The sequence below is a fragment of the Acinonyx jubatus genome, chromosome F2 (genome assembly GCF_027475565.1).
Source record: "Acinonyx jubatus isolate Ajub_Pintada_27869175 chromosome F2, VMU_Ajub_asm_v1.0, whole genome shotgun sequence".
Taxonomy (NCBI): domain Eukaryota; kingdom Metazoa; phylum Chordata; class Mammalia; order Carnivora; family Felidae; genus Acinonyx; species Acinonyx jubatus.
Window position 1 is genome coordinate 34,938,543 of NC_069394.1, and position 16,115 is coordinate 34,954,657.

Below are 16,115 nucleotides of genomic sequence, written 5' to 3' on the forward strand. Positions count from 1 at the left end.
CTAGGTCTTTTCATTGCACAGAGCTAGGAAATTCTCCTTTAAAAAAAAATTATAAGTACATACTGATATTTCCAGTTCAAATTCACGATTTAGGATCACGAGGTTGTTGTATTTCCACCTCTTAGTCTTTATTCTCCTTTCTTCCAAACCGAATATCCAACTTCCCAACAACACTAATAAAAGTACTCATTTGCTTTTACCCTACAGCATGTACATAGCAGTCTTGGAATCACAACATCAACACTACCACCCCAAAATAATTATCAAAAAGAGCTTAAGATTTGCAGGGTTTTGGTAGCATATCCAAGTAGAGATATAGTCCAATTGCTTTGTTTTAAAGTCATTTGAAATAATTTTTCTTAGTGTGGTTTTGCTACTAATTTCCATACAACCAGGGTCTTTGTTTCATTTTGCTTTCAGTTTTTAGGGATTGCTTTCTCTTTTTTTTTGGTTTTGTTATTAATGTAAAATATCTACATAGTGCATGATCAGCTCTACTGAAGAAGATATATTTAGGGAAATCTAGTTTCCATTTCTGTCTCTTTCACCATGTCCCTCCTCTGCCTTTCATGTTTTTGTTCTTTTGTTGTTGTTTTATTTTCCTCCCGCCTTTAAAAAAAAAAAAAATACAATCGTGTATGTGTGTGTATATAATTCATTGCCCATCTCTGTCCCCTACTCCTGACTCTGAGTGTGCTACACATTTTACTGTATCTTGCATTTCCCAGTTAACAGTACATCCCAGAGGTAAAGCCATTGCTGTATAGAGCATTGTTCTGTCTTCCTTTTACAGCTGCTCATCTTTTGCTGTTACATATAGTAGTGTGATGAATAGCCTTAGGTGTGTTTTTCTTTTGGCAAGTGTGTCTTTGAAATTCTCAGGGGCACCTGGATGGCTCAAGTTGGTTAAGCGTCCGACTTCAGCTCAGGTCATGATCTCATGGTTCATGGGTTCAAATCCCGCATTGGGCTCTGTGCTGACAGCTCAGAGGCTGGAGTCTGCTTTAGATTCTGTGTCTTTCTTCTCTCTGCTCGTCCCCTGCTCACGCTCGCTCTTTCTCTCTCTCTCTCTCTCTCTCTCTCAATAATAAATAAAACAAAATTTAAACAAAAAAGAGATTCTTAGACATAGAACCTAGACGTGGGTTAAAGGGCATATGCATATATAATTTTGGCAAATACTGGAAAATACTTCTGCCTGATGGTTACATATTTTTGCACTTGCAACATTAATACAAGAATGCCTGATTCTCTATAGTTCTGCCAGCAGTTTGTCAGAGTTTTAGATTTTTGCCCATCCAATATGTGCATCTTAGAGTAGTTTTAATTTGCTTTTTCTTATGAGCAAGTTAAACATTGTTTCATATATCTAAGAATATTACTTTTTCTGTGAACTGTTTGGTACATTTTGCCCATTTTCTATTAAGTTTTTCTCAATTTTTTTAGAAACACATCTTAACAGTAATATGTATACTACTCATGAATACCTGTCTGTAATAGAAGGCACCAGTTGCTTTTCCCAGCTTGTCATTTTTCTTATACTTTGTGCTTTTTTGTCACCAAAGGAATATCCCATGTTTTCTAGTATTTGCTGTTTTTTACACAACACATACTTTTGATTCACTTGGAATTGATCCTAGTATATTCCAAAATTGAACAGATTGCTGTTTTCCAATGAACTTACTTAGAAAATGTTAGAATTTAGGGGGCGCCTGGGTGGCTCAGTCGGTTAAGCGTCTGACTCTTGTTTTTAGCTCAGGTCATGATCTCACGGTTTCATGGGATCGAGCCCCAGGTTGGACTCTGTGCTGGCAAAGTGGAGCCTGCTTGGGATTCTCTCTCTCTGTGCCCATTCCTGCTTGTGCTCTCTCTGTCTCTCTCAAAATAAATAAATAAAAGTTTGAAAAACAACAACAAAGAAAATGTTAGAATTGAGTTTAATTCCATTATCCTGATTTAATGCAGGACATTCCTGTATGCTTTAGAATGTTTCTTATGTGGAATGTATAAGCTTCTAAGAATCCACATTACTTTGTAGTTAAACTGTCAACAGGAAGCTAAAATTACATTTTCAGATTTTACATAGGAAAATTTCAAGGTGGTTTCTAACATAGAACTTTACTACTCTCTGGTGTTTTCATAGGTTGATCGCGATCGAGATCTTCTTATTCAGCAGACCATGAGGCAGCTTAACAATCACTTTGGTCGAAGATGTGCTACTACACCAATGGCTGTACACAGAGTAAAAGTCACATTTAAGGATGAACCAGGAGAGGGCAGTGGTGTAGCACGAAGTTTTTATACAGCCATTGCACAAGCTTTTTTGTCAAATGAAAAACTGCCAAATTTAGATTGTATCCAAAATGCCAACAAAGGCACTCATACGAGTAAGTACAGATAATAAACATCATAAAAATTATTTGGATAGACGGACTTGGTGAAGGGGATTAAGAGGAAAAAACATTCTTATTTGAGCAAAAACAATTACAGTCACAGTTAAATGTATTTATAGTGGGAGAACTTTACTGCACATTTCCATTTTTATACAATTATATTCTAGATTAGTGATTTATTCTTATTTAAACTATTCTAGTCAACAGATTAGGACTTTGTTCTTTTACTGCCATGTTTTCATAAATGTTTGTGATGGTACTAGTGAGTTTCTCCTCTCAATTGTTACATGTTTTGAGGAGTGGGAAGTTGTAAGCTCTATGGTAACAGAAAAATTCAGTGAGCACATTACATTATTTCCATCACCCCTGTGTATTTAATTAGTACAGACACTGAAAATCCTTTTCTCTAGAGCAGTGCTATTCAAAGGACAATGTGCAGAGTTGATACTGGTCCCCAATGAGACACAGAGCTTGCAACCAAATGTAGATTGGTTGACTGTGTTACTAACCTCACTGTATAATTTAACAAGACATTGTTTTTTTGGTAATAAGATTTTCTTTATTAATATCCTACTGTAAGCTCTACCTCTTTGAGGACCAGCACTTTGGGATTAGGATTCTTACCTAATTTTCAAATTAAAAAGATCTGTGAAAATGACAGATGCCTTAAGTAGGCATAATTGGGGATTCATATAAATAAGGGGCAGAAGATTGTCATTTCATAGGTAGCTAATTCAGCGAGAGGGCATTACTAATAAGAAAATCCTGTATTTCACCTAGGCTGTAGTGCTGTTGTATTGAGTTCTGAAAAATGCCACCATAGACTAGGCTCAATGAGCTCTAGGAAGGATTGAGGATGAAAAGATGGGGAGAGCCCTGCAGCCTTTCATCATTAGTTTTACCGTTTGACTTTCTATAGTCTTACAATAAAAAGAAAATGGCAGATGTGAATGAGGGAGCCTTGGGAAGTCATAACATTTTAGAAATCACTGTTTCCTGCACATTCTTTAGGAAACCATACTCTGGCTTATGGTTAAGGTTTGAAAATAATAGTAGCTGATGTTTTGGGTGGCCTATATTTTGCTTAATGCCCAAAACTAAATAAATCTGACTCTAATCATATACGAAACTTCAGCATTATTTATGGTAAAACTAACAGCCCCAGTTGCTATATATCATTTCACAACTGTGACATAATTCATTAAATACATACTGATCGAACATCTATTGCGAGCCAAGTACATTCTATATAATTACCCCTAGCCTTCAAAACCATAGGGAGAATGAGTGGAAGGTACTAACAGATGTTAAGGGAGGTAATTTTCACCTGTCATGTTCTTAAGTTGGTCTCATGTCCTCGCATTAACTTTGACAGTTAAAATAGTTTCATTTACATTTATCTAAACAAAGTTATGTTTTATATTTTCTTTCAGGTTTAATGCAGAGATTAAGGAACAGAGGAGAGAGGGATCGGGAAAGGGAGAGAGAAAGGGAAATGAGGAGGAGTAGTGGCTTGCGAGCAGGTTCTCGGAGAGATCGAGATAGGTGAGATAATTTTGTTTCTTTTATTGAATACCACCTTAGGGAATGAAATTGGAGGTAGGCCTGGAATGAGAGGATCTCAATTATGGACTATTTTTTAGGAAAAGTTTTAGTATTTGGGTATATGTATAGTAACTGTACTGTTATTAAAATATTCTGCTTTAAAAACCCAGGGGCAGTTGAAATTACATAACTATCATTCATTCTTTCCTAAATTTGTCTTAAAATTTTAATTGTGGCAATTGTATTATATTTAAACCTTAATTTTTGTATGAGGGTGGGTGGCATTTAATTTGGACTAAAACTCCTAGGAAATGTGAGTGGATTCTTGATAATCTGGTATTTTATGGTCCTACTCCCTTAGAATCAAATTGAACTATGTATTACAAATTTATAGATTTTTGAGTATTAATGTCTAGAAAACCTTTATTTCCCAACCATCATCTATTAAGCATTCTGCCATCTTGATAATTAGAGCTGCCTATATGCTTTGGTTTTCCATCTCTATTACTGGTTGTGCTGATGTTATTTTGCAGACAAGGGAGATGAATTATAATAGCTTTGTTCTTCTTTCAGAGACTTTAGAAGACAGCTTTCCATTGACACTAGACCCTTCAGACCAGCTTCTGAAGGGAATCCTAGTGATGATCCTGATCCTCTGCCAGCACATCGTCAGGCACTTGGAGAGAGACTTTATCCCCGAGTGCAAGCAATGCAACCAGTATGTATGGTACACTTAGTCCCTCTTAACTGGCTGTGCCATTTTTGTTTTTAAAAGAGAGAGACACAGTGTGAGCAGGGGAGGGGCAGCGAAAGGGAAGGAGACACAGAATCCAAAGCAGGCTCCAGGCTCTGCACTGTCAGCGCAGAGCCCGACATGGGGCTCAAACCCACAGACTGTGAGATCATGACCTGAGCCAAAGTCGGACACTTAACCGACTGAGCCACTTGGGCATCCTCATTTTTTGTTTTTGGATTAAAGCTGGTATTTTAAAAAGTTGTTAGCTACTGGCCATTCAGGTGGTTGAGGACTGTAGTAACAAAATGGAAGCTTAAGAGGGAAAGCTGCAAAATGTGCTGGAGGGTAGCTTGAGGTTTGTTTTTTCTACCTATGTTAAGTTGGCTTCTACCTGATAAGTTCCTTGTGTGCTAAAGAATTATCTGTGCGTTCAATTTGTACCTTTATTTGTACAAATTGTTACCTTTTGAAGCAGACTTTTTAATCTGTTAACAAGTTGTAGCTAAAACATTGCAAATACTGTACTTTATTGCTGTTACCTGTTGCTAGGAGATTTTTATATTGAATGTCCTGTCAGGTTTCTTTCATATAATATGAAACATAAACTAGTGGTTTTTTGTTTGTCTTTATACATAACATATTTCTTTCAGTAAATCCTTAGCCTTAAACATAGGCATCTTTCATCTCCCTCCTTTACTTCTTCCCTCCCTTTCTTTTCTTCTGCCCTACATGAAAGAAATGTTTCTGCCTCTCTGTAGTGAGAAAAAATGGAAATCAAGTATTTGTGTGTTTACTCATGGATATCAAAAATAAAGGCTTGTCATACAAATTTTAAACTAGCTTTAACAAGACTACCAAAGTTCTCTATAATTAAGCTTCTCATTTAATAAAATACCTTACTGGTTTAGAAATGTTTTGTTTCCAGGTTTCTTAATTTTCTTTCTCCTTTTTTTTTTGGGATAAAAGATTGTTGATTTAGACAGGTTTCAGAGAGTAGGGGCAAGTAACATTTGCTCACATTTGCTCATTGTTTGCAGGCGTTTGCAAGTAAAATCACCGGCATGCTGTTGGAATTATCCCCAGCTCAGCTGCTTCTCCTTCTAGCAAGTGAAGATTCTCTGAGAGCAAGAGTGGATGAAGCCATGGAACTCATTATAGCACATGGACGGTAAAGTATATAATTGGGAAGGTATTTCAGTTTAAACATCAACTACTTTAAGATATGGTGGCACTACATCCTAAAAATAAAATTTATACTACAAATACATGACATTAAATGTTTTTTGAAGAGATGGCTTAAAATTCACGAGTGACAGTTGAGTTTCAAATGTATTAGGTAGAATTTTGGCGTGACTTATGCTCTAAAAATCTTTTATATACCTGAAATTTAGAAATTACTTGAAAGAAGTACATCCCAAATTCTCTACCAGAATACCCCTGATGGCAGAGGCCAGATACTTCAAGGAATTGGTGTGTAGTCCCTGAGTTCTTGCCATAAGCATGAAATTTCTTTTAGGACTTCTGATTTGTTTAAAAAATTCCTGTAAGTTTTTGCTTTCTGTTGTGTAATATATTTCTTTTACTGTAAAACCTAAAATTATCTAACAGCTAAATAATTCTTTTCCCAGGGTGACATCAGGAAGATATGCCAAACTTATTTGGTGCCTTCTGTTCTGGGGCCACTCTGATATCCAGTTTGGCTTTGAAATGTTAATTATTATTTTTTTAATGTTTATTTTTATTTATTTTTTTTCAATATATGAAATTTATTGTCAAATTGGTTTCCATACAACACCCAGTGCTCATCCCAAAAGGTGCCCTCCTCAGTACCCATCATTTTAATGTTTATTTTTGAGAGAGAGAGACAGATCGCAAGTGGGGGTGGAGGGTGGGCAAAGAGAAGGGGAGACCCAGAATCTGAAGCAGGCTCCAGGCTGAGCTCTCAGCACAGAGCCCAATGTGGGGCTAAAACTCACAAACTATGAGATCATGACCTGAGCTGAAGCCAGACACTTAATAACCAACTGACCCACCCAGGCACCCCAAAGTGTTATTTTAGATGCAAATTTCTGTCTTTTCTTCCTAGTCATGATTTTACATGAGGAACTTGGATTGGATATAGTCCTAAGAAATGGATAAGTGGGTAGGCTAAGCACTGAAACTTAATAGCCACTTATCTGTTTCATAGCCTTTGAATGGTCGAAGCAAAAAGACCACTGCTAGAAGTTTATTTTCTTTACTGTTAATCGTTTTTTTTCTTCTCTGGGCTTTTATGTGCTGTTTCTTCATTCCTTTTCCCAGTCTCTGGACGTAATCAACACCATGATAGAGCTCAGCCCATTATAGGAAAGGTTTTGAGGAATGTGCATTTTGATAAAAAGATGGTTATAAACGGGGGCTCCTGGGTGTGGCTGAGTTGGTTAGGCATCGGACTCGACTTTGGCGGAGCCTGCTTGGGATTCTCTCTCCCTCACTTTCTGTCCCTCCCTGGGTCATGTGTGTACTCTGTAAATCAATAAATAAATTTTATAAAAATCTTTCTTAAACATATGTAAGGTTTGCATTATTAGTAGTATTTTCTACTGAATGCAAGTAAAAGACTTGCATTCAGTAGAAGACTTGAAGACTGCTTTCAGCTGGCTTTATAAAGTAAATAGTGAATTTATTAGTATTCTAGAATAATTAAATACACTAAGGAATTCAGTTCCCATTGTGATTGCTTTCTGAACATTTTCTGTTCTCTTACAATGCTCCCTGTGAGCCTAATCTTCAGTCCCCCTGTGAAGACTGCATTTATTTTGTCTTAAACCAGGTAGCCTTTATCTCATTATCTTGAATCACACATGTAAAATCTGTTTTTTGTGTGTATATAATACTGACTTCTCTGCTCTTATATATGCACTAAGACTAGTAAGTGCCCTAGGTATTTATTTCAAAACTTTAAATGTATTTATAAATTCTTATAAATTCAAATGCATGTTTCTCTACACTAAATTTTAGAAGTTTCAGTTATCTGGAATGTGAAAGGTTATTTTGTTTGTTTTTAGGGAAAATGGAGCTGATAGTATCCTGGATCTTGGATTATTAGACTCCTCAGAAAAGGTACAGGTAAGAGATATTTTGTACATGTGCTAATAATAAGCACTTGGAACTCTAATTTAGCACAGCCTGAATTAAGCTTGAATTTAGAGATGTCATGAATTTCTTAGGGCTTATTCCTTAAGGAAGAATTGAGTGCCAAAGATGCAGAGAAAATGAGACATGTGGAGGAGAGCAGTAAAGAAGGCTTTTTTAGCACATGATGTATTTCATTCTTGAGCTACCTGAGAACTTCACTGCCACTCAAGGTGGAGCAAACCCAGTATAATCTTATCTCTTCCATTGACTACAACTAAAAACTGAACAAAATGCGAAAAGGAACTGCCTGAGGATTCTAAAAAGTAGACAATAGCATACAGATTATAGAGGAAAGTCAAAACTTGAAAAACAGCTGGTATGGTATTGTTTCAGGCACGAGAGTAAGCTGATCCCCTTTTACTCCCACCATAGTTGGAAGATAGAAAAGGCTCTGAGAACTAAACTGTGGTATGAAACCATTGTCCAAGTCCCAGACTATTACAGATGGTGCTGGGCAGACCCAAACAGTATGATAGAAGACTGTGAAAATTTGTTACTGGAATCATTGCACATAGATATGACATTTCAGTCTGAATCTAACCAGGTTGATTGCCTCCTAAAACCGCAAAATATCACCATTCTCCCCTATCATTTTAACAAGACCCAGAGTTTCACAACATAATATTTAAAAGGCCCGGGAGGCATTCCAAAATACAAAGAGCCAGGAAAGACCAACCAGTTTTCCTGGGAAAAGACCCAGTAGATACCAACTTCAAGATGAACTACTTGTGTTGGAATTACCACAGATTTTATCTCATACTCTATGAGATAAACACTAATGAACTGAAAGAGGTTCATAGCAGAGAAATAGAAACTTTAAAAGAGAACCAAGGGAAAATTTTAGAATTAAAAGAGTATCTAAAAGAAAAAAATTCGCCAGATAGGTCAATAGCAGAATGAAGATGATAGGAAAGTGTCAACTTGTAGATAGAAATTATCTACTCTGAAGAACAGAGAGAAGATTCTGAACAAAAGAACAATTTTTTGGATCTGTGGGACCATATCAAAAGATCAAACATCCAAGTCATTAGAGTATCCAGAAGAAGAGGTATTCCCGTAGCAACAGGAAAATATGTGAAGAAATAGTAACTGAAAACTTAACCAAATGTGGTACACGACATTGATTTATAGATTCAAGGTACTCAGTGAACCCTAAATAGGATAAAGTGAAAGAAAACTATATATTATCATCGAACTGCTGTAAAACTAAGCAAAGAATAGTGCCTTATGTATAGAGAAACTGATTTGAAAGACCATGGATTTCTCATCAGAACTGGTATAGGCCAGAAGACAGTGGTTCATCATCCTCAGAGTGCTTTAAGAATTGTCGATCCAGGGGCACCTGGGTAGCTCAGTCGGTTAAACATTTGACTTCAGCTCAGGTCACGATCTCACAGTTGTGGGTTCAAGCCCCATGTCAGGGTCTGTGCTGACAGCTCAGAGCCTGGAACCTGCTTCAGATTCTGTGTCTCCCTCTCCCTCTGCCCCTCCCTTGCTCTCTCTCTCAAAAATAAACAAACATTAAAAAAAAAAAGAGAGAGAGAGAGTTGTCAATCCAGGGGCACCTGGGTGGCTCAGTCAGTTAAGCATCGAACTCTTGGTTTTGGCTCAGGTCATGATCTCATGGTTCATGAGATCAAGCCCCACATTAGGCTCTGTGTTGACAGTGCAGAGCCTGCTTGGGATTCCTTCTCTCTCCCTCTCCCTCCTCCTCCCCTGCTTACAGTCTGTCTCTCAAGAAGTTAATCCAGAATTCTATATCCAGCACAGATATCTTTGAGGAATTAAGGGGAAAGAAGCTACCATTTTCATTAGTGATTTTTTTAAATGGACAGAGAAGGATTTAACAGGCCTGAGCTTCCTGTACCACAGTTCTGAAAGGATGAATTTAAAAGTTTATTTACAGGGGCGCCTGGGTGGGTCAGTAGGGCATCCAACTGGATTTCAATTCGGGTCATGATCTCAGAGTTCAGTTTGTGAGATCGAGCCCCTCGTGGGCTATGCACTGATAGCATGGAGCCTGCTTGGGATTCTCTCTCCCTCTCTCTGGGCCCCTCCCCCATGTGCATGCACTCTCTCTCAAAATAAACTTTAAAAAGAGTTTATTTACATTTAAATGTTGCTTTACCTGCCTGACTTCACTTTCAATGACTTTAGAAATGACTTTAGTCATTTCAATGACTAGTTTATATGTTTTGTTTTAAAAATCAGTTTGGGGACTTAATCTCTGATATTCTATTATTAGGAAAACCGAAAGCGTCATGGTTCTAGTCGAAGTGTTGTAGATATGGATTTAGACGATACAGATGATGGTGACGATAATGCCCCTTTGTTTTACCAACCTGGAAAAAGAGGATTTTATACTCCACGGCCTGGCAAAAACACAGAAGCAAGGTTGAATTGTTTCAGAAACATTGGCAGGTAAAATAATCCTAATCTTACATTTGAATTTTTATAAAATTTCAGTTCAAGACTTTTCTAAAACAGTTTTTAAAATGTGTATATGCTCTATTTCATACTGATTAGAAATGAGGCTGTAGAAAATTTCTCAAAATACTGTATATATATTATGTATGTATGTGTGGGGTTATATATGTTCTAGAATTATTTTCAAATTTAAATATATTTCCCTGTTTTTATTTTTAGGATTCTTGGACTATGTCTGTTACAGAATGAACTATGTCCTATTACATTGAATAGACATGTAATTAAAGTGTTGCTTGGTAGGAAAGTAAGTGATTTTAATGAACCTAACTGCTTTTACAATTGCAAAATTTTCCTTTTATAGCCATTATAAGTCATTTTCAAACCTTTAATGACATGGGAAAAAAAATCTCAATACATGGAGGAGATAGCATAGCAGAGTGGGTGACACAGGTGGGTTTGACAGTGTCTGACAGACCTGGATCTTGTTGCAGACAAATCCCCTGACACCTATCGCAGATTTTCCCATTTAGAAAATGGTAAAACTATATAGTGCCTGGTAAGTGCTCAATAGATTTTAACGATTATTATTTGTTCAAACAGGTGGTAGTGGAAGTAGTAGTATTTTATTGAAAAGAGCATTGTTGGCTTCAAAAATCTGTGTAAGATGTACAGGAGGGAGGGGGACAAAAGAATGTAAGAAAATCCAGCATAGCATGCTTGATCTTTATCTCTGGGTGATAGAATTAGCTTAATTTCCTTATATGCTTTGATAGTTTGCCTGCCTGCACATTCTTTTTATACTGGGAGGAGGGGAAAAAAACCACATCCTTTAAAATTAATGTATAATACCAACTATGCAGCTTTTGGTTTAAAATGTAACTGCCAGTGTTTTAAAGGTATTATAAAGAAATTACTTGACACAAAACAATGAAATATTTTAGTCTTTTCCAGCAATGTATATCGCACATCTGATACAAATTAACACTGTTAAAGCTGTAGTCGATTTTTTTTAATCACATTCACTGATGAATAGTTTTCTATTAATACAGCATATCATATGTATGTGGGTGTATATATATGTGTGTGTATATATATATATACACATATATATACACATATATATGTATATATATGTGTATATATATATATATTTTAACTCTGACCCTGTTGAATTCTTAAAATATTCCAGCTAAATGTTCTTGTCCAAAGAAGAACTAGGTTTAAAGCTCAGCAACAGCTCAGAAATGTTGATATGTGGATTCTTTAACGAGGTTTATGGAAAAGATCATGGAATCAAATAGACTCCAGTATAACCCAATGATATGACTGTCAACAAGTTATTGAATTCCTTTGAGCATCAGATTCATCATCTAGAATTAATAATCTATTTTATTATAATCAAGACTAAATAGGATATATATTAAGGACCAGCTGCTTAGCATAATCATTGTTTAATAATTAATGCAGGATTTACTCCTCCATTACTGGCTTTTTTTTTTTTTTCCAAAATATATGTTACATTTTTTATACCTTGAAAATTAAATGTTATCAGAGCCAAAGATTAAAATTTTATCTTTTTAAATCAGTTTTAATATACTTAGTGGAATATTATTCTTTATACCTTCAAAGTAGATAAAATTGTAGTGAAGATGTTTTATAATTGAGTTCCATATGATTACTTCCTTAGGTCAATTGGCATGATTTTGCTTTTTTTGACCCTGTGATGTATGAGAGTTTACGGCAACTTATCCTCGCTTCTCAGAGTTCAGATGCTGATGCTGTTTTCTCTGCAATGGATTTGGCATTTGCAATTGACTTGTGTAAAGAAGAGGGTGGAGGACAGGTAAAGCAAATATGTAACTTTCTGATTCTGGCAAGAGAATTTGGTTAGTCTGTTGTGCTTATTTTATACAGAAGCAGTTTGGATGGGGACATAGAGCGAGAGACACACACAACAAACATGCAGAGAAAAGACACACTGGACTGACAGGCATAGAGAGAAGGATGGAGGGTTAATGAGACAGACTGAAAGGTAGTTTTTAGTGCTTATTTAGGCCTAAATTCTTGCATCCCTTAGATATTGGTCAGCAATTTGTGTTTAGATTTTAGAATTTTAGGGAATTATTTTATGAACTGTAGACTTACTACTGCTTTGACCAAATTGCTTTTAAATGGCAGTGCTAAATTATTACAGGTTGAACTTATTCCTAATGGTGTAAATATACCAGTCACTCCTCAGAATGTGTATGAATATGTGCGGAAATATGCAGAACACAGAATGTTGGTAGTTGCAGAACAGCCATTACATGTGAGTATTTTCTCAAAAGTGTTATTTGATCTGATGAGGCTATTTGTGTCTTCATGTGGTAAACTATTTCAGAGTGTATTCAGCTTGCCTATAAAAGGTTAAAATTTTTAAACCAAATTAATTTATGTACAGTGTAAGTTACACCTGAATCCAGACCAAGCATTCACCTTCTGTTGGGTAAAACTACTTGGATAAACTATATGATCATCAAAGTCAATTTGGTGAGTAAAAGTTCAGAAAGGATTCTTGTGGAACTGAAATGACTACTGTTTTGGGGTCCTACCACCACCCATACTTGAAGGCGACTGACTAGAAGGACTCCAAGGCAATAGTACTGATAGTTATGGTTTATTGTAGCAAAAGGACTCCCGGCAAGGGAAAAAAGTACATCAAACCAAATCTGGAGGAATCTAGGTGCAGGCTTCCAAAGTTCTCTCTCTGGGGCCATGGGTTGTCACAAAGAATATACTTCTTTCCTCCAATAGTGAATTAGAAACACATGGACAGTGTTTGTGTTTAGAGAAGCCTGCTTAAGAGTCACAGCTCAGGTTTTATATTAGAGGCCAGTCCTGTAAGCATTTTCTGCCTATGCAGCCAGCCCTGATTACTGAAATTTAGACTGTTAGAGGCATGTGTTCATCATAAGTCACATTGTCTGCACAAATAGTCTAGGTAAGCTGGCACAGCAGGGTTCATTGCTCCAGGCATTCAGAACAGCCGTATCAGTAATGTAGGGGGAACATTCCAAAAACCAAGTTTCCAGATGCCAGCCAAGGACCATCCCCCTCCAGGAGAGCCTTCTAAAGAGCAACATCAGGCCTGCTGTATTTGTCAAGTGTTCTGATCTCTGTGCTGGGAATAATTGTGCAGGCTCTGAAGTCCTACTGTCAGGATTCAAATCATGGCTGCAACACTCTTTAGCTGTTATATGACACTAGCAAACTACTTAAGTATTTTGTGCCTTGGTTCCCTCTTCTGCAAAATGAGGATAGAATTAAATGCATTAATACATGTAAGGTGCTTAAGAACAGTTCATGGCACGTTGTAATTTCTCAGTGAGCCTCTAGATTTTGAGTTTGTGTTCTTTTGTCGTACTTTTCATAGCATGTGACAGGATAGCATGTTTGACAAATTGAAGCTATTCTTACTTCATGAGTAGCCTGTTTTATTAATGTGTAAATTATTTCAGTTAAATCCTGGTGTATAACAATATGGTTTCACTTTTGAACCTATTGCCTGCCTATTCATGATGCCTTTTTTCCCCCCTCTGCCTCTCTTTTGAATCTGTCAATTTAAAAATACTTAATTTTATTTCTTTCTCTCTGGTTTAAATGAGAACTAGTATTCTTAGGCTGCTAAAGTTAGATATTGGGCTTTAACAACAAAAAATGCTACATGGAAAATAAAGTACTCAGAGTAATAAAAAGGTAATTTTTAAAATATTCTGTAGGCAATGAGGAAAGGTCTACTGGATGTGCTTCCCAAAAATTCATTAGAAGATTTAACAGCAGAAGATTTTAGACTTTTGGTAAATGGCTGTGGTGAAGTGAATGTGCAGATGTTGATCAGTTTCACCTCTTTCAATGATGAATCAGGTAGGAAATTTTGTGACTGTTTGTTTAAGGAATACACTTGATAAATTTACAGGGTTTAGAAATGCTGTATAACTCAGGTGTTCAAGGCTTTTTGTGTACATTTTTAAGACATTATTGAACTGTGATGGCTTAGCATTAGGTTATTCTTAAATCTTTGGTTAACATTTCTAGGTTTTTAAAGAGTATATGGTTTAGCTTGAATACAAGTAAAACTTCATTGTGGTGAGCAGCTATGTAAATGGATTTTGTATACTAAGAAAATATAATCCATGTGACAGTTCTATTGGCCTTTCCCAATTCCTCCTAATCTCTTTAGACGCTCTAATTAAAGAATTTGACTGCGTGGTGTTTGCTCTGTAGAACTGGACCCAGAGCTCACTTACAAAGACATAACATACAAACACATGGAAAATCCAGAAAGAATAACAAGAGGTAGTGATATTCCTCCTAGAATAACATTTACCTCCAGCGCCTGATTTTCTGTAACACTTCGTTTTCAAGTGGCCTAGGAATAGAATTTGAGCTGTGACTATACCATAAAGACACTGGAAGCCATGAAATTCCTTATGGAAGGATTACACCTATAGTCCAAAATTATTGCCTACGTGAAGGCACTGATTTTTTCCCCCTTTTTCATATTTTGCAAACAGCTTCAGCTAAATTATAGCAAGTTAAATTTTGTTTTTTCTTCATGCTTGACAACGTATAGATTCATGTAAAATAGTTTCTGTGCTACTTTTTAGTATAGTTTTCAATACTGGTGAGATGAGAATTTGTCTCATTTACAAACCAAAAACCTAAGAGGGAAAAATAAATACCTAAGGACCCTCCATATATGATCCTCAGATTAGCAGCATCAGTGTCATCTAGAAGTGTTTTAGAAATGCAGAATTTCAGTTCTTTTCCTCCCTTCTCCCAGACCTAGTAGATGCGAATCTGTATTTTAAAAAGATCCCCAAGTAATTTGTAAATTCATTAAAATTTGTGAAGCACTGGTGCAAGTTCAACAGATAGGATTAAAGTATTGATGATCAGTTTTGAGGCTGATGATCCATTTTTGTTGGTCATCTTAAGTCAGGATTGAGTAATGAACTATAGAAGTTTTACATTATACAAATGGTCCTAATTTCCTATATTAGGAATTAAACCCCTGATCCTAAATAACAGTTCTGTATCTATTTTTTATAAGAAGCAGTGTTTTAAAGTAATAATTGGTACAGTATATTGGATTTATATTTTTCATAGGAGAAAATGCTGAGAAGCTCTTGCAGTTCAAGCGTTGGTTCTGGTCAATAGTAGAGAAAATGAGCATGACAGAACGACAAGATCTTGTAAGTTAAAACTTTTACAAAATTAGCAAAACAAAATATGAAATGTTAAAATACTGTGTATGATAACCTTTTAAGTTTGTAATGGTTGGTCATTTTAATTTTGGTTAAGGACAATTATAGAAGGTCAGAAATATAAGGCAGTTTTGGTTTTCTTAGTCCCAGAAGAAAATACCAGTTGATTGTTGAGACAAATGTTTCTTTTTCCCTATAGTGCTTATTACATATGCTGGCTGCTCCTTTTATATATCCTTAATCCTTTTGACCAGTGGCAAGCCTTTGCAAAATTTCTAAATAGTATCTTGATTGCTATCTGTATAGTGTACTAAGAATAGAGTAGCTTATGATATGTATTAAGTCTGTGATTTTAATGTTACTACTTATTTTTAGAATCATAATATAAACTTTGATCATAGTGAAAGCCTACCAAGTCAGTGGAATCTATGTCTATCCTTGAGTATATCCATAACCAAATCAACCTGTCCATCAGTCTTGAAAGGTAGTCTTCACTAGACTTTATTTGAGAAATTTGTGGGATGTTCCTTACCTAGAAAATTCCAGAGATCCTTTCTGCCATATTCCTCATGGTTCTTTGCTACGTCTTCC

At 36.1% G+C, this 16,115-nt stretch overlaps 1 protein-coding gene across 1 annotated transcript in view; it reads left to right on the forward strand.

The window, feature by feature from the left end:
* UBR5 (ubiquitin protein ligase E3 component n-recognin 5) overlaps positions 1-16,115 on the forward strand; it is a 136,425-nt gene that overhangs the window by 116,201 nt on the left and 4,109 nt on the right. Inside the window, exons 48-58 of the mRNA XM_053208245.1 lie at positions 2,144-2,387; positions 3,827-3,938; positions 4,512-4,656; positions 5,712-5,842; positions 7,722-7,782; positions 10,097-10,272; positions 10,498-10,582; positions 11,966-12,121; positions 12,473-12,586; positions 14,037-14,181; positions 15,427-15,512. Coding sequence (XP_053064220.1) covers positions 2,144-2,387; positions 3,827-3,938; positions 4,512-4,656; positions 5,712-5,842; positions 7,722-7,782; positions 10,097-10,272; positions 10,498-10,582; positions 11,966-12,121; positions 12,473-12,586; positions 14,037-14,181; positions 15,427-15,512 — 1,455 coding nt within the window. The remainder of the gene's footprint in view (positions 1-2,143; positions 2,388-3,826; positions 3,939-4,511; positions 4,657-5,711; positions 5,843-7,721; positions 7,783-10,096; positions 10,273-10,497; positions 10,583-11,965; positions 12,122-12,472; positions 12,587-14,036; positions 14,182-15,426; positions 15,513-16,115) is intronic.